Source organism: Molothrus ater, chromosome 5 (genome assembly GCF_012460135.2).
Source record: "Molothrus ater isolate BHLD 08-10-18 breed brown headed cowbird chromosome 5, BPBGC_Mater_1.1, whole genome shotgun sequence".
NCBI classification, from domain to species: domain Eukaryota; kingdom Metazoa; phylum Chordata; class Aves; order Passeriformes; family Icteridae; genus Molothrus; species Molothrus ater.
This window is the reverse complement of record NC_050482.2, coordinates 65,639,679-65,663,080: the sequence shown is the minus strand read 5'-3', so window position 1 is coordinate 65,663,080 and position 23,402 is coordinate 65,639,679. Positions and strand designations below refer to the sequence as shown.

At 41.3% G+C, this 23,402-nt stretch overlaps 1 protein-coding gene across 1 annotated transcript in view; it reads right to left on the bottom strand.

Moving 5' to 3' along the window:
* WNT7B (Wnt family member 7B) overlaps window positions 1–11,219 on the bottom strand; it is a 40,668-nt gene extending 29,449 nt beyond the window's left edge. Inside the window, exon 1 of the mRNA XM_036401729.1 lies at window positions 10,979–11,219. Within this exon, the coding sequence (XP_036257622.1) occupies window positions 10,979–11,075 (97 nt within the window). The 5' untranslated portion in view covers window positions 11,076–11,219. The remainder of the gene's footprint in view (window positions 1–10,978) is intronic.
* Window positions 11,220–23,402: the final 12,183 nt, after the last annotated feature.

Here is a 23,402-nt window from a genome sequence, read left to right as displayed (position 1 = left end):
TAGAATTTAGGTATTAAGAGAGTCTAAACTCCCAGGATAGGCAACAGGGACCATTGTGCAGTCAAATTAAGATGCAAATCACCCTCTGGAAGTGTTTCTCCCTGTTCTTTGACCATACAAGGAAAACAGCCTGACTAGGTTCCTATCTCAGACATCTCAAGCAAATGCCTGGAGCTGTGTGATGTGAAACTGGGCCAAAGAAAAGAAGTGAGGAAGGGGCTCCTCATTTTTCTGCCTTTGTTGTCTGAAACCCTTTAATTCAGCAGCAGAGAGAAACCACTTGAACCTCTTGTGCCATTCCCCTCAGGAACTGCGAGGTTGCACTGATGATATCTGATGGGACTTAAAATGGAGATCTCTTCTGAACAAGGTGGCTGGAGGCTGAATCAGACAGAATATCAGGTTCCACATTTTGGTGAAGAAATGAGTGAACTGTGAATAAAGCTGTAAAGTCTACAGCAGTTCCATGCGTGTCTGTTGAGCTCCCATCTAGAGAGAGCAGAGCCTTCTCCCAGTGCACCAGGGAGCTTCTGGGGTGAGAGCAAACCAAAAAGACACCTCAGTAATTCAAGCCCATTTAGCTAACAGCAGCTAAGTCTTAGGAGTCACCCTTCTCACACAATCCCAGAATAGGGATGTGAACTTCTTGAACCTCTGCAGTGGAGAGAGCATTGTAGATAGCAGCAAACTACACTTGTGGCTAAAAGCAGTCCCCTAGATCCACGCCAAGTGGATCTGGGGTGGGCAGAAGGACCCATCCTCGGCTTGTTCTTGCATGCTGGATTTTACTATGACTTTTGTATTCTGCAAACTACTTCGTTCTGCCTTTAAAAAGAGGCTTTCAAAGCCTCTTTAATAGCACTTACAATGGAAGGTTTAAAGTTAAGCATGTATTGGGTAAAAAAAGCACTGCTGGAGTCAGTTCCCAGTTTGAATATTGAGAATGACTACCTTAGAATGCTTGATTCACTTTTTCAAGTCTCCAAATAACAGATTATAGAGTTCTCTTGCTTGCTTGCTTGATTTCTTTTTTCAATTTTCCTCTTCTATCAGTAACAATAATATTATTCTTCACAGTATGAACATCAGTAAGAAATAAACTACAGTCATGCACAATTTAATCCAATGCTAAAAGGTCAGGCATGATACACACGAAGGAAATTTTGTCAATTAGAAAATGAGGTATTTGTCAGATGTAATATTTTGCAATACACCAGCCACTTTGTTAGGAAGAGAAATTGCTCGTGACTGGAGGCACGATGGCAAACTGCATGGATCAGTGGTCTAATCCTGAATGCTAAAATATTTGTTTGCAAACCAAAATGTGCAGATAACAAACTCAGTGTTTTTTGTAATGTTTGTACATGCCTCTCTCTGCATTTCAAGTTTTCAATTTAGAAACAGATTGTTTACCAAACAGAACCTATCCCTAAGAACAGAGGAGGAAAGGGAGGGATGCTGCTACACATGTAACTCTGAAGCCTAATGTTATGTTTAGCCTGTCCTGCTTGGTGTAGAGGTTGGGCTAGATGACCAAACCTATCATCTGTAATTCTAGGGAAGAGGTTTTGACAACACACTTAACCACAGTAGTAAAGCTCAAGGAATCTCCAAAGTCATTGGAACCCTAAGTTATTAAGGCATCACACACCAGCAGGTGCTGTCCTGCACTCCCTGTCACCCTCCATAAAGAACTTCCCCTGCAGTGGCAAGGCTTGGCAGCACCTGCCTGTTTGCAAAGTTGCTCTGTACTTAAAAAGTCAAATGTTGTATGGTTGATTGTCATTTAACTAATTGGGGTTTAGCTGAATCCTTCTATGAAATTCAGCTTCACTTCCAAATTCTGCTCATAACCAAAAGCCAGGAGACTTTTTAGTTCTGGTGAAACCAGTGGCAAAATTTCTACTGACAGCAATAGGACAAGGACTTGGCCTCTGTCCTTTTGGATGGAGCCCAGCCCCACTTTATTTGACTTTTAATGTCATTTGCCTTCCTGGCTTAAGCATGCATTGCATTCTAAGTCATTGACCAAGAGGACTGGGATGCTGAAGTAACTAATGAGTCAGCATGCTATGGAACATTTATACTCAGCAATAAAAATATTAAAAAATGGCACTAAATGAACATTAGTGCTCCTTGGAGGCACTTGGAAGTAAGGAAATGCCAAGCTTAAAGCTGTTATGTGAAGTCAGCCCTGTGTCCAAACTTTGGTACAGAATTCAACTACACCATAGCCTAGAATTTGTACACTATCTTTTCCACAGGACCTCTGACTGACTCATCCCAAGGGAAACCAGAAAGCAATATGGAAAATGTTACCCTGAATAGCTACAGACAAAGCTAAAAGAGAAAAGGAGGATTCTTGTGCTGAGCAGGAAATGATCATCACAGACCCAAGGCCCCATCATGTGCTCCTGCCCCCTTTCCACTACACCCAAGCAGGATGATCAAATGCCAAAACTTATGAGTACCCACCCCTCTCCCCCAAAAAATGTTTATTTTCCATACTGACACTTAAATGGAGCAATTCCATACAATAAAAAGGTCCATTTAGTTCTGAACCATGGAAATGATGTGTTAAACCCCACTCCCATGTCAGTCCATTGGTTTTTCAGGAGATCTGAGGTTTAGGGTCACAGGAAGAAAATGTGTTGTTCTATATGATGTTTCCTACCAAGCTGTGCAGTGTAATGGGCCCTTACATCCCAGAATACTCATGGAAGCATGTGAGAGCAGAGTTCAGGAGATCCAGAGACCTGAGTCTCCCAAGTTACGGTTCTTGGCATTAATTTATGTCAATGCATGGAACAAATTTAAAATCAAGTGCTCTGAAAACAAAAATGAAATTACTCACACTCAGGTATGTGAGTGTATTTAAATTTGAAAATGTCTACAGAAAAGCACCTGTTCCAAGAAAATCTTCAGTTTTATATGAAACAGAATGAAACAAAAGCCCTTTCCTTCGAATGGAAATTCCAGATTTCATTCAGATCAGTAACCACCATTCCCCATCCAGATGCAAGCCACACACAGTTCACCAAGTAATTGTATTACCATACTAGTGCTGTGTTTGGAATGAGGATATCTGCCTTTAAAGAAAGTCTGCTGCCAAATAGGTAAATATTTAAATGGCAACAACAACATTTTAATTTAAGAGGATTTATACTATTCTTCACACACAGGACCCTTGAGGGAAGAAGAAAATACAATTGAGCCATACTTGAACTACACAGTAAAACCTTACAAAAAGACAAGGAAGTGGAGAAGATAAATTGAGATATATAAACATCTGTCTGTTCATGGCTGGAAATTATTATATGCTGTAGACTATATATGCTTTTATTTTTTTAATAGGGAGACAAAGAAATATAGATTATAAAATTAGTGTGGCCAACTGACAGTTTTTCTAGTAAAGTAAAACAAAGTTTATTTCAGCCAACTCAATTTACAAATGGTACCGTCCATTTATGTTTGTCTTTTATCCTATGATTTACAATGTATTTTGAAAACATTACTAAGGCCTCCCTGAATCATTTTGAGGTTCTGACATCTAAGAAATTTTTAAAACACAGAGAAATTATCACCCACAAATGTTCAAATTGATTCACCAAGCTGGGAATCCTCCATCCTGTCAAAATAGGATATTTCTTTAAAACAACAGTACTTTCTTAGAATAAAAAGATAATTTTCCTTTTTCTAAAAACATCCAAGTGACAGACATTAAGAGTCTGAACCTACCACTCCCACAATAACCTGTCTCCTCAGTTTAAAAAGTACAAATTCTTAGCACCTTAAGGGTTTCATAACCTTTTTACTGCTCCTTCACAACCTCGGCTACCACCAGCTGGGAGGGTTTATTTTCTTATTCTGGTTTGGGTTACTGCCTTACCTTGTTACTTGTGATAGTGAAAAGCTTATCCAACATTCAACAGTAAGAAAGCATGAACGGTTTAACCAACTCCTCAGTTTCCCCCAAAGATGATAATGCAAACTGAAATGCCCTCTCACATACTTTGCCTTGTTATTGCTGCATTATCACCCCTTTTCCCCAGTGCTCAGCTTTCAGCTGAGATGAAGTGCACTGAGGAAACTGTTCTGCTAAGACAGGCTGCCTTCGAGGACTTTTCTCACTGCCTGTAGAATAACTCAGACCAGCACACAGGGCTTTGTGTGGAGCAGCTCAGCTCCAGCATGGCCTTTCTACCTTTCTACCTCTGTAAGGCAACTTGTGGGACAGTCCCTGACACACCAGAATCCTTCTAATATAAGGAATATATAATACTATATAATAGCAGTAATATAGAGCTAATAAGTGAGAACAAATCAATTGGACCTCCTTAAAGTTAAAGATATTTTAGTTTCTCCTTCCAGCAACAACATGGCACTTGTGAAAATAAAAGTGCTGTTTGGGACATTTTGAGGGGAGGCTTTGCAGAGACTGTTTGCAGGGTAGTAAGTCTTTCTTGCAAAATGAACATGCAGAGGAATTCCACAGATTTTGAGGGTTTTATCTCTTTACTGCCTGTCTCTACCTGCCAGCCACTTACCCTTTTTTTTTTCATTCAGGCTAATAATGAGAATACTCTCCCTCTCCAAATAACCAAGAAATATACAACTTATTGTGCACCACTATGCTTCTATTAAGAGTTATGCTTGCTTAAGCCGCAGATCATTAAATTTGCCATGGTATTCATAGTTTAACTAAATCAAACAGGCAAATGCAATGACTCCACGTGGCATCTTGGGAAATGGACACCAGCAGTCACCCCAAGTTGGCTACATGAGCAATAAAGACAGAATTTGTTTTGGTCCTACATCATCTTCTGGAGCTGCACACATCCTCAGCACAGACTGCAGCCTATTGAATGCATCCTGTGCACCTCTCTCCTGGAATCCCAGACAGCCTGCTGCACTAGGAGCTGAAAGCTGATGCCATGCCCTCAGAAGCCACCCCTCACACTGGAAGGGCTTTACTACATCCTAGCACCAACAGAGAAATCCAGTTCAAATTACTGAAAACAGATTTCTGCTCTGTTGCTTGAATGCTCAAAGAACATTGTTGTCTGGGCCTGTGCTATAAGACAACAACAAAAAACCCCAAATTTTTCCACTTTAGGTCCAAAAGCCACTGTGCAATTGAGGTTCCAATAGCTGACAAATGCCTAAACCAATCATAGCACCTACTGCTATGACAAAGATAATTACTGCCTTTCCGTCGGTGAAGTGTGTACCCTGCTCTGTATCATATTTAAAATAATCTAATTCCAACTCATTTTCCCCCTCCAAATTGTTTCCAGCTGTACAATTCCTCTTTTTCCCCCATATTGTTTTTATTGGATATAGTGCAAGTTCGTAAAGATAGATTTTCCCATAATAAATACGCAGATGTTAGAATAATAAACATACAGTCAACCTGATATATGAATATTACGAAGCCTTAACAAACATATAACAAACAACATAAATCTATTTAAAAAATTGAAAATGAGAACATAAAGTAGCAGAGAAAGAATTGGCAGGAGAAAATAAAGGCAAAAAGTGAGCTAGCAATGTACTTACTTGAGCAAACTGTCTGGATTCATTTATGGTTCCCTTTATTGACTTGCTGATAGCATTAAAGCACAGCTATGGTTGTAAAGCATTCCTAAGAATGCCGCCTATCTTCATGTGTCCCAAGTTTTCTGCTCACACTGAAAGCCAAGCTTCCCAAGCTGGCCAACTCATACCACACTAGACACTACTGTGCTAGATTAATCCATCTGCTTGGACCCAAATATCCATTTTTGGAGAATAATGAACCTCTCTACTCCTCCCATTTTTGGTAGGAAGTTTTTATGAACATTTGGCATCTCGGTTAAACCATCATTGTAGCCCAGAATAAAAATGACTGGATTCATATGTGGAATCCAAATTTAATTTAGCCTATATATGGCCTGAACAAAGAATAATTTACTGGCTGACACCCCCTCAGCATGTATGATAAGATGCCAACTGCTCCTCCATGACTCCATCACTTAGATATCTTCCATGCCCTGTTCCCATGTCTTCTCAGGCCTGCAGCTGAAACATGGGATCAAGAGGGGACTGACAATGTTACCTGTTTCCAGTACAAAGAGAGCAAGAATCTCTGTTGTTTATGAGTATCTCTCCTTCAGATGTTGTCCCCCTCCCTTTCCCAGTCTTCTGTTTGGAATTATCCATCCTCTTCCCGGTTTACGTGTGCACATGCACAAGTGCATGCTTGTAGAGAGCTGTGAAATTAACTTTATGTTCTGATTGTGTTTGACAAAAGTCTCCTTCACCTGGCAGTTAATAAAATCCATGCACAGATTTTGTTTGTTGCTTAAACTGTGGGGTTTTTGTTTCTCCTATCCTTCCCCCTTTCTGCCTGGAGAGTGGATCAAAAGTTAAATGAATGGGAAGAGACAGGAAACTTCTTAAGGTGTTCTTCTCCTCAACCTCCCCTGGGAAGCAGAGCTGTAACTTCCCTTCAGAGGCATCCTTTCAACGCACCAGAAAACTACAGATCAAAACTAAGGGTAAGACATTAAATTTAAAAAACAAACAAACAAACAAACAAACAAATCCCCGAACCAAAAAAAAAAACAACTTCAGAACTCCCTTTGTTTGGCCTGCTTGTTAATATTTCCCTGTCAGGTGTCCAATTTAATGATTTTCCAAATCACTGCACCAGTGACACAGCCAAATATTGCTAAATCATTGCTCATTTTCCACATCATGAGTTTGACAAAGGAGACAGGTACAGATCACTTTGGATATCTTGACAGATATATGTTCCAAAACACCAGAACAGCTCTGTTTTGCCCTGGATTTAGCACTGGTAAGAGCTGCCTGTTCACAAGCACTTCAGTTTAAAGGATTCCAGTGGAAAGGGTCAATGCACAAATGATTAGCCAGAATAATCCACTGTCAAAGAACAACAGTAGGTTTCATTTCTGTTATTGATTCAGACTTCCTACTGCAGAGCCTGCACTGCTGACTTTTCTGGGGGGAGTTCTTTGCTTTCAATGCTATTAATGATCTGCAGCTTTCAGAGGCATGTAGGGGACAAATTGCTCTGCCCATCATTTGGGGGAATAGAGACCTAGTGCTGGAGCTCTTTTGTATCAATAACCTGACAGGACCAGAGGCTTCACTCTTCCAGATCAGGGTCCTTGCTTTCAAAATGTTAGAAGGGCAATTATCTTTCAACAGTGATTATCACTAACAACATTTGATGTATAATTATTTTTAATTAGAATAAAAATATTTAATTTTTAATTTTTGAATTCAATTGTTTAGAGGCAATCTTTAAAGAGGCTAAAGCAAGAAGAATGAGTGGAGAGTACAGAAGAGTATGTGAGAAGCTGGTCTGAAAACTAGGGATGAATGCAGGAAGGTGACAAATACAAAAATGTACAAGGACAGCATGAGTAAAGCAAGAGCAGGACTGACTTTCTTTGGGGGTGGCATGACTATGGAAGAGTTCCCAGCTATAAATATATCAAAATAAGCTATGCATACACAATGCTTGGCAATTTCATCCCATGCTACAGCCTTTGTTCATGATAGTAATTTAGATTTCTCTGTCACTTTTATGTCTGGCTGTTATAAATCTTTCACACCAACATGAACGATTTCTACAACTCTTATTCCATCCTCTGGACTATTTCAATTGTTTTTAAATATAGATTCCATGTACTGTATTGGTGGTACAGCCCTCATTCACTGAAGTACCTCTGTGAATAAATAACTCCTCACTGATCCATCTTAGAGTTTATCTAATGAACTGAGGACTTCTCCTGGCACAGCAGGATCCCTAGAAATCACCAGGAGGGACATGTGTCCCTGTGTCATGTCTTCTGGCTTGGTGGTGGGTGGAAGACATGCACAGTTAGAACACAAAGGCACCCAAGAGGTGATGGTAGAAAGAGATGTACATCTGCTGGAGAAAACCTCACGTTGGGTGAGTGTTTGCTCTGAGTTTTGAAGGAGGAGTGTTGCATCAAAATACAAGTTAGAATAACCATAAATCTGTACTTGTCAGTGTGGTGGTAGAGTCTTGGTCAGTGGCTAAAGAGTAGGTCCTCTCCTTCCCATGCCCCAAGAGTTTAATATGTTATCACTGCTTACTTTCCCTCCCTACCTGAGACCTGAATAACTCACCTTCAGTGTTCATCTCCCCAAGGGGTTCTGGGACAAAGCTTTCCTTTGGGGTGAAGTGAAAAACATGCTTGTCTTTTTTTAGTTTCAGTCCTTTCTCCAGTGTGTTCAGGAAGAGCCAAATGGCTGGTTTAGTGTTTCTGTGTCAGACATGGGTGTGTTTTGTTACACATGTGAATATTTGTACTTTTAAGTAGTTGGGTTTTTTAATTCTTTGTCCATTTTTTACCTTTTTCCCCCTTGCTAGTGTAATAGCACTACTTCCTAAACTCTATCCTTTTCCTAGGTACTGACCTCATCATCTCTGGGTGCTACCCCACTAATAAAAGAAATAAAGACTTGTGGATTATGGGATCCTTTACAGACCTGCATGGAACTCATCTGGCTCGGCTGGAAGGGGTCATGTAAACCTTCTGCAACTGCTAGAGTCTGTGTGGTTTCACACCCAACAAATGTCAGAGCAGAACTCAGCTGCAACAGCCAAGTTTCATCTGTGTTTGGGTTAACCCATAAAAGAACCCACCAAATTCCACTTCAGTCATTTCAGACTTGCAAGGAACCACCCAGGTTCAGTGAACAGGTCAAGAATCTGACAAACATTTTGGCAAATATGGCTTGAAGAGTGGCTCAAGAAAACCCTGGTTTTTTCCAACTTTGTATAGTCTGACCAGCCTGATAGCTGGTCCATCCTAATGACAAATAATTTCTGTTCCTTGTAGCTCTTTTACTTTGCATAGAAACATTGAGACTGAAAGCAAAACTACGACTTGTCCTCTTTAGGCATTTGAACTGCCCTCACTTGCAAAGTTTTGGAGGATGAAAGGAGTCTCTGGTGAAGAGGATTGCTACCCACGAGCACAGTGGTGAAGATGTTGAGGCAGCACAAGATCCTGAGCTTGAAGAGGAGAGCAGAAGTGGTGGAAGCCTTTTCACTGGAAAGCTTTGAGATGACACCCACTCTGGTACAACCCTCCAGTGTGGCCCTTCTCAGGCCATAAGGGATCTCACAGAAGGTGAGACAACTCACTTATCTAAGGTCAGGGCTTGCCTGCAAGCTTTGGCAGATGAAAACAGAGCATGAAGAAGCACAGAATGCTTGGCAGATGTATATTTTCTGACAGCAATGCAATTCTGGTTACCAACCAAAATGAAACAACCATAATACCAGCCAAGGAGGACCAGACCATGCTTCTAATAGTCAAGACAAGTCACTAGATATTTTCTGGCTCATTTAAATTTGAAGGTGGAAGTAAAAAGTTAGGTTAATCCTTGAATATGATGCCTTGAGAATGTAATGTAAAGCTCACAGAATATGACAGACCCTCTGCAAACATAAGTCAATTGCCCAATGCCAAAGGATTTATTCCCTTACAACACTTTACAGCTGAACCACTGTGTCCTTAATGCACCCAGACCTCAGCCAGACTCTCAGATTTGATGTTCTTTCAAAAAATATTCAGTTCCCTTGTTGACCCAAACATACTTCAGTTTTGGGCATTCATTTCACAAGGGTGTCAGAAAAAAACCCTGACATCTTGACCACCACTAACAACCAAAGCACCATGTGAGTCAACACCTCTTTGCACAGATGAAATTAAATGTTATGCCTTTTTTCATACAGTTTTAATGAGACCTTATGTTTGACCACACTCAGCTGTATTGGAAGCACAAGACTCACCCAAACCATTGAATGTAAGAGATATCACCCAAAGAAAAATGGGATACAAGAAGAATAGGGTACAACCCCACTGAGAAGCTGGATGGTATCACTTTGAGTGCCCTTGAGAGAGCCACACAGTACAACATGTTATCCCAACCCAGAGCAACAGACAGGAGAGTGGGCAGCCCTTGGGGGAGAGAGAAAAGGTCAGGAATAAGTTAAGGATACACTGCTGGATGATGAGGAAAATAGTGACCTCACTCCTGGAAAAAAATTTACATAATCTCCCCTGTGAAATAACACCAGACATAGGGTAAATGAAAAGGTATTGATTTAACTTCTGCCAGCTAGCAGCTTGTCAGGCCAAGGCCATGTATTATTTTCTTTGACTATGTTTCCTGCCTCAAATCACTTGCAGTATTTTCTTTGCAGTATGATAGCGACACTAAAATGTATCATTGCCACGTATTGGAAGGCCAGTGTTGTATGCACAGTACTTCATCAATTATCTGGGACTCTTCCATTGCTTAAGCTTCTGGGAAGTCTGAACAAAGAATAATTAACCGGCTGACACCCCCTAACCATGTATGATAAGATGCTAACTGCTCCTCCATGATTTACCTATCTTTCATGCCCAGTTCCCATGTCTTTTCAGGCCTGCAGCTGAAGCATGGGATCAAGAGGGGACTGACAATGTTACCTGTTTCCAGTACAAAGAGAGCAAGAATCACTGTTGCTTATGAGTATCTCTCCTTCAGAAGTTGTCCCCCTCCCTTTCCCAGTCTTCTGTTTGGAACTATCCATCCAGAGGGATTTTTCTGAGCTGCTTTTAGTTAAATTTTGATCAGCCATGATATTCACCACAGTTATCATGACAACATGTTGGAAATACTCTTCATGGGCTGTGACCTTGGATGGCTGTGCAGGCGCTGAGGCCATTGCTGGGCCTGAACTTGCACAGATATGAGTGACTTCATCTACAGATCACTGGAGACTCCATGTCTCTTGCCAGTGACTTTTCACTGAGTGGAAACACACAGTTATTCTGGAAGCACTGCTGTTGAACTCCGAGGGTTATAAACCTTTGCGGGAAAGGTAAGAGAAAGCCATCCCAAACAAACCCCTACAGCACTGCAGGGACAGAGACACCCTTACCTACTCGAAGCTCTTGTCCAAAGACTGTTTTCTCTCCCAGAGCAGAGCAGTTCCACCTCCCGTACCGGAACTGGTACTGGCACTCATTGATTCCCATCTGTGCCCCTTCCCCGATCACGATGATGGCATCAGGGCGGCTCTGGCAGATCGCGCGCTGCCGAGGGGCCAGGCCTGGGATTTTGTTGCAGATTATATTAGCTCCTAAAGCCACCACGGATGACAAAGCTCTGAAGGAAAAAGCAGAAAGACACGTTATAACCGAATTGAGGTGAGCAGGTGCTCCTGTGTGGCAGGCGGGGTGCTGTGCAAAAGGGGAAGGGTCGGAGGTTGAGTTCCTGTAATTATGCCGACTTGGAACAGTGTCTCTGGTCTGGTATAGCAGCCTGGAAATCTTGCAGTAATTCCTGGTCTGGTTTGTGCCAGAAGAAACAAAGGAATTTAATTTTGGCACTTTTGTTTTCAGTCCTACACAGAGACGTCAGCTTGTGAGATGTGGAAAGAAAGACTTATTTAAAATTGAAATATAGTGATAAGCAATCATCCACAAATCTCTGAATGCAGGTTCAGAATTAGTGTTTTAGTTACTGCAGCCAGTTCATTCACCTCTCATTTGAAACTGTTAAGCACGATTTAGAAAATGACTTGACGCTACCAACACTCTTGCCCATTTTTTTGCTCAGGGTATTGAATGATTAATGAAGTTCACCAGCATAACTGTGCTTTTAGATCTGGCAAACATCATGGAGCACATGGGAGTTATCCTTAATATGTGCCATCCAGGCTAGAAACATTTGCAGTTCTCATTATTCAAGTATATTTTCAGAATTCATTAGGAAGTTTGCACATAACTTCCACCTGCCATACGTTTTCACTTGAGCACATTTATTTTTCATTTTTCAGCTCACTTTTCAACATCTTCACAGGCTCATTTTTCAACATCTTTACAGCCTACATTTTAAATGGTAGTATTTTGAAAAAATAGGACAAGATGGGTATGTGTTCAGTGATGCTTCTGGTCACATCTACTGAGTACCCTCCAGGCCTGCGGAGATGCTTCAGCTGGCTCTGGACAAACAGACTGACTGCCCATGATCCTGCTTCCTACCTTGAACACCAGCCTAGGCCTTTCATCTTAGTGTTAAAAATTTCCCACTGGAAATGCTCTCTTGGGGAAATGCTGAACTAAACAAAATTGAAGAATTATAGAAGAATTTGTCAACTTCCTCACAAGGAAACTGCAAGATTACATATATGCTGCATTTCAATGAAATCAGAGTGTTTCATTTTGCCATTTCAATAGAATACATTAAAGCCAGAGCAAGGAGGGTGAAATACTGCTATTCCAGTGGAATGGAAATTCCATGATGATCCACTCTGCCTTTAGTAGGTATTTTTGCACTTTTTCCAAAGTTAACAACCCATGAGAAATTCACCACTGGTGGGTTTTTGTTTATGGTGGAGGAGGGGGGTTATGGATACAGAAATAAGGGATCACCCAGCATGTGCCTGCCCTGTTGTTCTGCCTATTAAACAGAAGTAAGAACAAAAGGTAGTTCCAGTCTGACCACTCCCAGTGCTGGAGCAGGAGTGCTCAGACCTGCAGCTTTAATTTGTGTTCCTCTGGATGCTGAGAAACAAAGCTGGAAGCTTCAAATGGAACAAGAGTCCCTGAGATTCATGCAGGTTTTGAGCTAACGTTTTATTTCTGGCAAAAAGTATTTCTCCTCTTTCAAATTAAAAAGAAAAATAATAAATTTAAATAGTGATGTCTTTAGGACTTTCCAAGAGATGTGATAATCTTTAAAAAGTATTATGTTTGATACAGGGACAAGATTCTTTTTACAGTGGCTTATGACTTTTATGTTATGGCTTCAAAAGCTAATGAAAATCACAGAGGGAAGGATCAGCGCTTTTTTTTTTCTTTCTTTTTAAATAACACACTTTCCATATTGAAAAATATAAGTGTTACTTTCTTTGAAAGGTCATGGAGCCCTTCTCTCTCTGACTTCATCCACTTTCCACACGAAGTAGGATGGACATTCTGAAAATATTCATTCAAATACAAAGGGAAGCATTTTTCCTTAATAGATAATGTGTCAAATTCAGAAACACAGACTCTTTGATGACACTAAAATCACATGTCCCATTCTTGCCCCATCCCCTCCACCAGGCTTTGCCTAGTTCCCTGGGACAGACCAGGTGCCCAGGCTTCCTGCAAGACCTTCCCACCTGGTAACCCATTTCCACTGCTGCTTCAGACACTGACCCTTCCAGGAAAATCTAGCCCTGAGCAAATTCTGGGGCTGGCTCCTAAGAAAGAGACATGCACAAGGCATTCAAAATTCCATCTAATGCTTGGCACATGCACAAGACACACAGTTCTGGTCTTGTAGCTGCCTGATGGCCATCAAGTTACTGAGGCTATGCCACCAACTTGCTAGCAAAACTTACACCTAAAAAATTGTTTGTATGTTATAGAAATACTTTTTTAAAAATTAAAAAAATGATAAAACGGTGCGATAACTTCCTGACATAATTTTTTTTTTAGCTGCTGGGCTTCCACAGTTTCCACTAACTATTCTCAAGTTGAGCAGCAAAAACCTTACGACTTTCAAAACAAAGGAAAGCAAGAATTGGCCACAGCCTCTAAACATATAATTTTCAGTTAAGTTGCTTCCTTCATACATGTCCCTGCTGTCTCATAATTAGGTTAAAGAATATATTCTTTGGGCTCCCATTGTTTTTTGGAGCAGACCTTGGTCACAGTATTTTAACACAGTGAGTTAGTTTATTCATCCAGAAAATAAGCACGATCATACCTGCTTCAGAAGGCATTGTGAGGATTTCATGTCATTAGAATTATAATTATTGTGTGCTTGTGAAATGTATTATAACAATTAAACTGCAATTATTGGGGGTGGAAGGGGTCTTGGTTTTTCTATTACTTCCAGAAACTTCCCCCTCTCTGGCCTGAATTTACCAGCATATTCCCTCAGACTTGTTTAGCCTACTTTTAAATTGTTACACTGCCAAAAGAAATGCTGAATCATGAAACTGAGGTTTTGGAAAGCTGTATTTTTATTAAAGAAATGCACCCAACAGCATTTCAAGCTTCCTCTCCTCTATTTCTTGTGGCGTCCCTCAGTTTGTGCATCCATCACACATTTGGGAGGGTTGTGATGTGCTCCTGCCCCTTGGCAGGTTGAAGGCTAAATTTTTTTTTTCCAATTTATAGCTGTCAAAAGGCAGATCCTCCATGCCACACTTTGGCGTCCTCTTTCATCTAATCTTTCTCTGTGGTGCAAATTGCCTTGATTCTTATCACCAGAAACTCCTGAGTCTGGCATTTTGTTAAGATTTCTGATGCAGTTTACAGTAATTGCAACCATCCTGCACCACAACAGTCTCCACACAGCTCAGACTGTTCTGCTGGGTCATCCACATGGGCTATTCCATTAAACATCATCCACATGGCTTATCCAGATAAACAGAGTGAGTGGAATAATGGCACATTTCCTAAGGAATCGGCACTAGCCCCTGGCATATGGAGAGCTTTGACATTTCTTCATGCCTATGCCATTAATGCAAGGGAAACACCAGCACTGAAATTGAGCAATATCTATAAACAGAGTTATGCCCAAATTTAAACAACAACAACAACCCCTTCAAAAAAAAACACAGGAAAAACCCAAACAACCCAACAAAACCAAACAAACAAAAAACCCACACAGAAACAAACAAAAAAACCCCATCAGATCTGGGCTTGGATAGGACCTTGCAGTTCAAACTTCCATCAAATTACACCTGATGAACAAGATTTTGGAGGGCTTGGTTTCTGCATAAGAATTCTGAAACATCAGGGTTTTTATCATTTGAAAAAATAACTAGGACTGTGTCACAGCAAGCAGAAAAACACAGCGGTGGGAGACAAGTTTCAGCTTATTTTCTGAAATAATGCTTTTTTACTTATGCAAAGACAGATGAATCCTGTCACAAAAAGATAAATTTCTCCTTCCAAATGTATTTCCTGTTACAGTTGTATCTCCTCTGTAGGACCTAAGCAATTCCAGTTCCCCTTTTCACAAAGCTAAATGAAAATTATTAGATATTCTAAGCGAGTCATAAAAGTAAAGGTCCTTGAAATGCTTCAGAAATTAAGCACTAAGGCCACTTGAGTTTTAAGAACTGCTTGTTTGAAGAGAAATGTTCTCCTCACTCCTGGTTGGCTTGCTGGAGTCTCCATTTTATATTTGCAAAAGCAAGCATTCACCTAACTTGAGCATGAGTCATTTCATTGATTTCATATGTTATCATGTCCTTGCAACTTCTGATTAATTTTACATATAAGAAGGTCATCATGTGAACTGCAGTTTACAGAGTCTTTGCAGGAGTGGAAAATATATAAAGTAAATCCTCATAATGGATAGCTGTACAAGCACATGAGAAGAAACAATTTAAATTTGATTCTTGCTAAAAGAATCTGAATTTTGATAAAATTATGAAACAGAACTGTCTACTTCTAGATGAAGAGCAGTAACTGACCAATCTTTGGAGTTATCCCCAAGCTCCTGCACAGGCACAGGTGAGTACTGAGATTTCTCCTGGGAGCTTAATATACCATTCTGACAAATACATGATAAAAGATGTAAAATGAGATTAAACCAACAACACATTGCCTACAGATGAAACACTTAGTCAAGTTGATTTCAACCTTTTGGTTAAAAAAAACTAAACAGTTGCTTTAAAAATCCTCTGTCAATCTGTGCTCCCTGGGCAAATTACATTTTATTGGAGCTCAGGACTGGTGTCAAGAACTTCTTCTCCTCCAGCACCGTCCCTCACTTGCATTCCTGACTGCACAACAGCACAGCACACACTTCCCACTGAGCCAGCCCTGCTGCAAGCCCTTGGATAGGCAACTGTAGGGTCACTGCGATCCCACCCCAGCTCTGCTTTCTGACATTCACCTGAAACTGCTGCTGGGCACAGGGTTTGTTTTCAGCAAGGAATGAAGGCATTTAGCCACACGAACCCCATTAACAGCAGAGGAGTTGTGCAGCTTTTTGGCAGACTGTACAGAAAACTTACCCCACCATCTCTGACCAAAAAAAAAAAAAAAAAAATCCACACAGTGGGTTCTTTGTTAGCAGGAGCCACCGAGGTATTTTGTGGTGACATTGCGACACATCTGAAACCGTACACCACTACCAAATGGTTGACTTAATTAAGAATTCCTAAGTCAATATTTTGAGTGCGTATCAGTTGCAGAAATTGGCAGGAGTGTCCTGGGCTCTGAATGCCATATGCATTTGTTTAGGCTTTCAGTTTTGTTTTCTACCCTGGCTTTGGGAAGCTGATGCTGGGCACATGTGTGATTGAAGAGGAAATCCAGCAAGGCTGCGTGGCTCAGCCCTGTGCTGCTCTCCCCTCTGCTGGGGCTCCAGACCCTGGGGGCTGTCGGAACCCAGGACATTCCTCTGACTGCCCTGGAGGACTCGAGACCCTGGCAGGGGGCTCAGAGACCTTGGCATGGAGTCAAAGACACCTGTGCCTTCGATTTTAACCCATGGAAACAATTACCAACTTTGTGTGAAGGGTTACAAGCCACAAGGGTTTGAATAGAATGCTAGGGAATTTGTCACAGGGTGAAAAAGTAGAATTTTGGGGGTTTCGAATGGGGGCTCAAGAGGCAAGATGGAGGAATTTGGGCGTGTCCTGTCCTTCTCCTTCTTGTCCTCCATCTTCTGCTGGGATGGTGACACTTCTGGATTGGTTTAGAGTCGAGACACACTGTCTAACATAGGTGATAGGTATTGGAAAATTACTGTAAATAAAGTACACGTAGTTCTTAGTATAAAAAGATAATACCACCCCAAGGTGGTCAGTGTGCCATGAACCAATGTGCTGGACAGATCTCAGCAGGTCAGAGAAAGAATGTTATGGATAAGAAAAAATAAACAACCTTGAGAACGAGAGCCAAGGAATCCTGTCTTCTTCTTTTGTCTCGGGACTGGGAAAAAGAGACTTTCTAACACTTCGGGGTCATCTTTGCAGTAGAGACTTCATCAGGGGGCTGCACACAGACCTATTCACTCCCACCAAATGAAAGGCAGAGATTTCTTTGAGGAGCTCACCCAAAAAAGTGCCTGATATCCTGTGCACTGTGCTTGCTGGCATGGCCAGGAGGAATGGGTGAGTTGAGGGATAGCTCACACAAGGGCAGAGCCTGCCTTGGGGTAAATGGGTGCTTGAGAGAGGAGTGGGGGCATGCCCCCCATCCCTCTGTGCCACAGTAATCAGGGAACACCAGCAAAGCCTTGGATCACACCCTCCCAGCTGGGATGGTTGCTGTGAATCATTAGGCTTCAGCAGAAGGAGGGCAGACATTGCCTGGGATGCCATTCACAGATCAGCACCAGCAACCAGCACCAGCCTCCTGCAAATTCCTGCTGTTCACTCAGCAAGAGAAATCTGATTTTGACACATATCTTATTTGCTGTATGACTGGTCCACTGCAATAATTTTTAATAATTTTTCAGTGAGGCAAGACTCGATACATAACAGCAGGGTATCTTAAAGACTGCTACATCTGTAGTTTACCTGTATTCAACTTTTTTACACCAACAAAAGATTCATGGAGAACAGAAATGCCTCACAGGCCTCATGTGTCCTATTGTAAAGGCCACTAGCAAATTTACATTTCAATTTTCATTGGACATTTACTGTCCAATGAAATTTCTATGGCAAACTACTGTCTAATGGGGATTTTCTTTCTTGTCTCAAATCACTTTACTCTGGGGGCATCATGTTATATGGTGGAAAACACATCCTGTGGATATAAAAATTTATAAAAATAAAATTGGGTGTTAAAATATCTGAAGTGTGGCAAATAATGATTCCAAAGGACTTTGTGTTTCAATAAGTGTTTGGTTTGCTAAACCAGAGAAAACTGATAGGCCAGTGTTAGAAAGCTGCAGGAAGGTAGCAATTAAGCATTCTCCTGGGCAATTCATGGAAGGCTGGAATATTCCTGCTTTGGTCTTGTCAGGGATGAAGGTGGTGACATACATGGTGCAATTGAACTTATCTGAATAAGCTTAATGAAAAATTGTGTTGATATAAAATTATTTGATTCCTTTTACAAACAGAGCTTTATCAGATTTAGAAATCAAACTGAAACACTTTTGTCTCACACAGGTTTTTTTTCTTTTGTCTCTATAAAGAGTGTTAGCAGGACCTACCAGTCCAGTTCTGCAAATATGCACATGCCTCACCTTGCAGAGTACCAAGCAACATGGTGGTGTTACCTTCAGTAACAACAAAATCCATTCCTCAATGCCAAGATGCCCCTTAAGCACTCCCAGCTGGTGTTGATGTCCAGCACCATAATTTGCCTTCCATCCCATTTCTGGCTCCCTTCAGTACTAGAAAGAGCCACACTAATATCTGACAAGGAGGCACAGAGCTTGCTGGCAGCGACCCACCAGTGTGGAAAGCAAAGTTACCCTGCAGAATAACCAGGGTGGGATATTGCAGTTCTCCTGGCATGGAATGCAACTTTGAGATACCAAAGTGGCTGGAAGAGATAACTCACAGATTTTCTGTGTCTATGCAGAAACAGTTCAGTACCATAGAAAAATGAAAATTTCACATTTCTATATGTGAAGTTCACAGTTTTGCCATGTTTTTCATATAGTAAATAAGAACAAATAAGCTTTCTCCAATCACACACAACATATATATAGGTATGGGCATTTTCCAAGCTTTATCAATTCCAAGCCTTAATTAAACTTAAGTGACGTGCATATTTTGTCTCTGACCAAAGCTGAGCAGTCTGTTCTGTTTGGGGAATGGATTAAGAGGAAGAAAGAAATAAGGAGTCTTCAGGCAAAGTCCAAGATTTATCAAGACCATGCCCTGCTTAATTTGTGACATCTGATGAAAGCCTGTCATAGTCCTACCACAGATGTCCTACACAGAAGCAGCTATCTGTTGATTAGCTCATTCTAAAGTGCCAGGTGTGCCTTGTGGCTTTAAAATCTTTAAGGTGGACTGTTACAGGACTCTACCTTAAAACATATGCTTCGTGATATTTTTCATTAAACATTTTTGAAAGATCCTAAATTTTTTGCTTTGTCTGCATAGGGCTTTCATGGATGTGACACAAAAATTGAAAGAGGAAAGCATGTAATAATGGGTCTACAGGAGAGAAGACTCTTCCTTCTCAAAATGAAGTCAGCTGGGTTTACTGCTGTTGTGGTTCAGGCAGGAGCTCATCAGGATCTTAGCAACAAATGAGAATAAATTTTGAAAGTCTACTGGGCCATTATGTTGGAGAACTTAGTATATTGTGTTAAAATGTTGAGACTCCATTGCAGTGACTGTTAATCATGAGGATCAAAATCTGTATGCAGCTCTGAGGTGCACCTGAAAAGCCATACAAAGTTGTCTCAGATGTACTTTTATTACTAAGGTGGAGAGGCCACATTGACCCTTCCCATAATGAACTTCAGACTAAATGACCACTGAGGGCTGCTATTTGGACACAGATATATGACCACAAAACAGGACTTGCTGGTCTTGAATTAGCAGCAGAGGAAAAAAAAATTAAATTCTCTTTGTCAGTGACATTGAATTTTTATCCACTGAATATGCCACTATGATGAGCCATGACTTATTTCTTTTATTCCTTCCCTCACCACTGTTTTCATGGTGGTAAATCTTTCGTAAGGCCATGAAAAGTCAGGATATGGAATTAAGTAACATCCACAAACAAAATTAAAGCAAAAAATCCGTGGATTTGGTGCTGTCAGGTTTACTTACTGGCTACTACGTGTGGAATGGGAGCACTGCTCAAACCAGCAGCAGCATGTGCTGTTCTCATCTGCTCTAAATGCCTCAGTTCAGACAAAACCATTCTCAGGGGGTACAAGGGGCAGGATGAGTTCTTTTGAAGTTTCCCTACAAGAGCTGAAGCTTTGGGAAGACAGACAGAAGGGCAGCTCCTCCTGCTCCGGTGTGCAGCAGGGGAGGAAGAGTGTGAGGACTGGGCACATCCTTGGCACCACCCAGGTGGGACCAGGCAGATCACTGGTGCCTTGGCAATAGTCCCAGTTTGGTTGTGCAGCCTTGAGCCCTTGTGTTCTTCCTCCTCACTTACCCACCTTCACCTTTCCCTCAAACTACAGCAGTTGGGGAACACTCATTCACAGTGAACACAATTGTCCTGTTCTCAAGATGTAGGAAAAACTGGAAAAGAAACACAAATTCCCAGAAGCCGGAATCATGGACCTCTCCAGGTCTAGCATGAACAGGTAAGAATGAGGAAAACTGTGGGGTTTTAATTTTATTTTTTTTTTAAATATTTTATGTCAGAGTTTATTCCTTCACAGGAGACCTGCAATATCACACCAGACATGGGTGGTGTGTCTGCATGAGGCTGGGTGGTGGTGCAGAGGTATCTCTGTTAGAGACATGGGTTGAATTATAACTACTCTCCATCTCCAGCACCAAGGACAGGAGGGGGGATGCACCTTCCACATCACCTCAAAAAGAAACAGATCCTGCTCCTCAGAATCATGGAAGAGTTTGAGTTGGGAGGGAGCTTAAAGCCCAACCAGCACCACATCCTGCCATAGGCAGGGACATCTTCCACTATCCCAGGTTGCTCCCAGCCCCATCCAACCTGGCCTTGGGCACTGCCAGGGATGGGGCAGCCACAGCTTCTCTCTGCCAGAGCCTCACTTTGCACTGGAGCAGGTTGCTCAGATTGGCACAGGTTGGGTACAGGTTCTGCTCCCAGGACAGGTTTGTGCTAGGGCTGGACAGCCAATTTTAAATGACCTACCTGGGCTGGCTGCAACTTCAAGGCAAAAGTGCCCTGAAAGTCCCTTTCAGCCTGCATAGCTCAGCTAAGCTCCTGCAAAGCCTTGATTTAGGAAGGAAAATGCTTTTAGGACCACCTTACTAAATACAAGAGATCTATCAGAGATTTCAAGGTGCTAGATGTATGGCTGACACCCTTTGTGTTTTCCTGGTCATGCAGTTCTATTTGCTTCCATGGAAAATTTGTTGTTAACTGCAAGTCAATGTACCAGAATATGTCCCTGTACAAAGACCTCATGCTGAACACCGGATCCCAAAAAAATATTAAGAAGGTAGAGGTGTTACACTAAGGAAGTTGCAAAGGAATTGCAGAGTGCAGAAATGCTACACTTGGTAGGTTTTCTATACTTTTAATTAATAGCTATTCAAAAGAAAAAGGAAAAAAAAGGCAACCTACTTTTAAGAAAATAGCAATTGGCACTTGGAAATATTTTTTTATAATCTCAGTGTGTTAACTAATTTTGTCTCTTATTTTCTGAGTCTGTTCCCTGACAAAAAAAAAGATTTTCAGCCTTTCTTGTACCACCACATCAGCTGTAAGCAAAACTGCTTGGCACTTCCATGGAGCAGGTCTGCATTCCCTGAACCCAGCAAAATTCCCCACTGGCTATTGGTGATCATGCAAAAAGAAATTCTGATCCATCAGATAGATATTTTATGGTTAGCTCCTTACAGGCATTACCCTACTGAAGTTATAAGACTGTTGGTCTATTTGAGATTATACATGTTGGTTAGACATGGAAATAGGGTTTGATCAGACCTTCAAATCTGTACCTAGAAGTTGGATATTACTATAAAATAGCTTCAGTCTGAGAAAGTCACAAGTGTGGAGAAAAAGGGGAGAAGCCCTCAGAAACTGCAGAATATGAAAGTTTATTTCCTATGCAGATTTCCAAGCATTTAAAACATTATTGTATGCTGCATGTGGGCTTTGTGTGAACAACAACTCTCTGTTTTATAATCTGAACTGTCAACACTGGCACAAAATAGTGTGACACCAAACAGGGCTATCTATGAATGTCTAAGGTTTCTCTCAGCTACTTATTTAAAAATTTTAATTCTGAGTGATATAAGAAGCCTGGTAAACCACACAGTAACTTTCCTAGTTCCCTGGCTTGTTGAGTCTATTCCAGGTGTTCAGAAGGATTAGCAAAAGTCATTTTGAGATGTTTTTCTAGAGGGAGTTTCTAAATTTGGTGTGCAGCCATAAAAATCTTGCATCTGTGTTATTATCCCAGTGGCCCGTGCTGGGTGTGTCCTTGGTGTTTTGAAAATCACTGTAAGCTTGTGAAAGCAGCTGGATGGAGTACTTCTCCTTCTAAAATCCTCTCTCAAAAGATCCCACACACACTGTCAGTCATACACACACAGGCATTTACCTGCCTTTTTGTAAGGTGGCATATTGACCCCAATTTAGCTGCTTCTTGCCTTCAAACTGAAGATGCTGCTGACTATGGGCATCTTGGATTCCTTTTTCCTGCAGTTTTCTTTCTGAATTTGATAATTTGAAAAAAAACCCCTAATGGCCATGCAACCCAAAGAATGGAGAGGCTTAAAGAGGATAAGTGATAAGGACTGTCTGGGATTCACAGCTGAGCCTGCAGAGGTGGTACTAAAACAGCTCTACCAAAGTGAGTCATGTGCAATCTGCAGGGGCTATAGGCAGCTGATGGCACACACAGTGTCAGCCAGTGAGCACCCAGAGCAGGTTAAGCCTGGCTTAACAGCCACATCTGAGCCACAGTCCGGTCTCCATCATCAGTCAGCCCCACACTCTCACAGAAATATCCTTTCACTGCCAATAAATACTTGATCTCATTTTTCTCCCTGATGCTACCATTCTTTTGTCACTGACCTTTTTAACTCTTTACCCCTAGGTAAAACAGAAATCGATAGACAAGCTAGCTTTCTGTCTGAATCACATTTATCTGTTCCACAGAAGAAAAACTTAAGCTAACAGCAGCATCACAGACTATTAGGAAGCTCAGAAATTATCAAATTTTCCTGAAACTCCACGACTTAAATATCTTTTAAGCACTGTAGCATGCTCAGAAGATGAGTTTGTTTTTAAAAGGTTGTGGTCATAGACAAGGACAGCCATGGACATTCTCTAAGATCTGAAGCCTGCAACCTGCCCCCTCCATTCCCCCAGTGAGCATTTGAACACTCAGGCACAGGGATAGGAGTTGGACTTGATGATCCCTGTGGGTCCCTTCCAGCTCAGAATATTCCAATGTTTCTATTCTATTATTCTAGGAAATTTCTGCAATTAAAGATCAGGGTTTCTTCTCCGATACCCAATGGGAACAGAATATTTTGTCCCCAGATGCCTTGCACTGCCCTTCAAGTTGTTCATAAACCCTCCGCAGAACAAAAGAGCCCTCATCCAAATTTTCCTCTCATGCATGAGACCTCTGATCATTTCTATCCCCCTTTCCAATATTCTCTCCCACTGGTCCAAGCTTTTCTGCATAAGAAGATAAACTACACATCACGACTGGAATTACAGTCCCTTCTTCTCCTCTCAGGGATACACAAA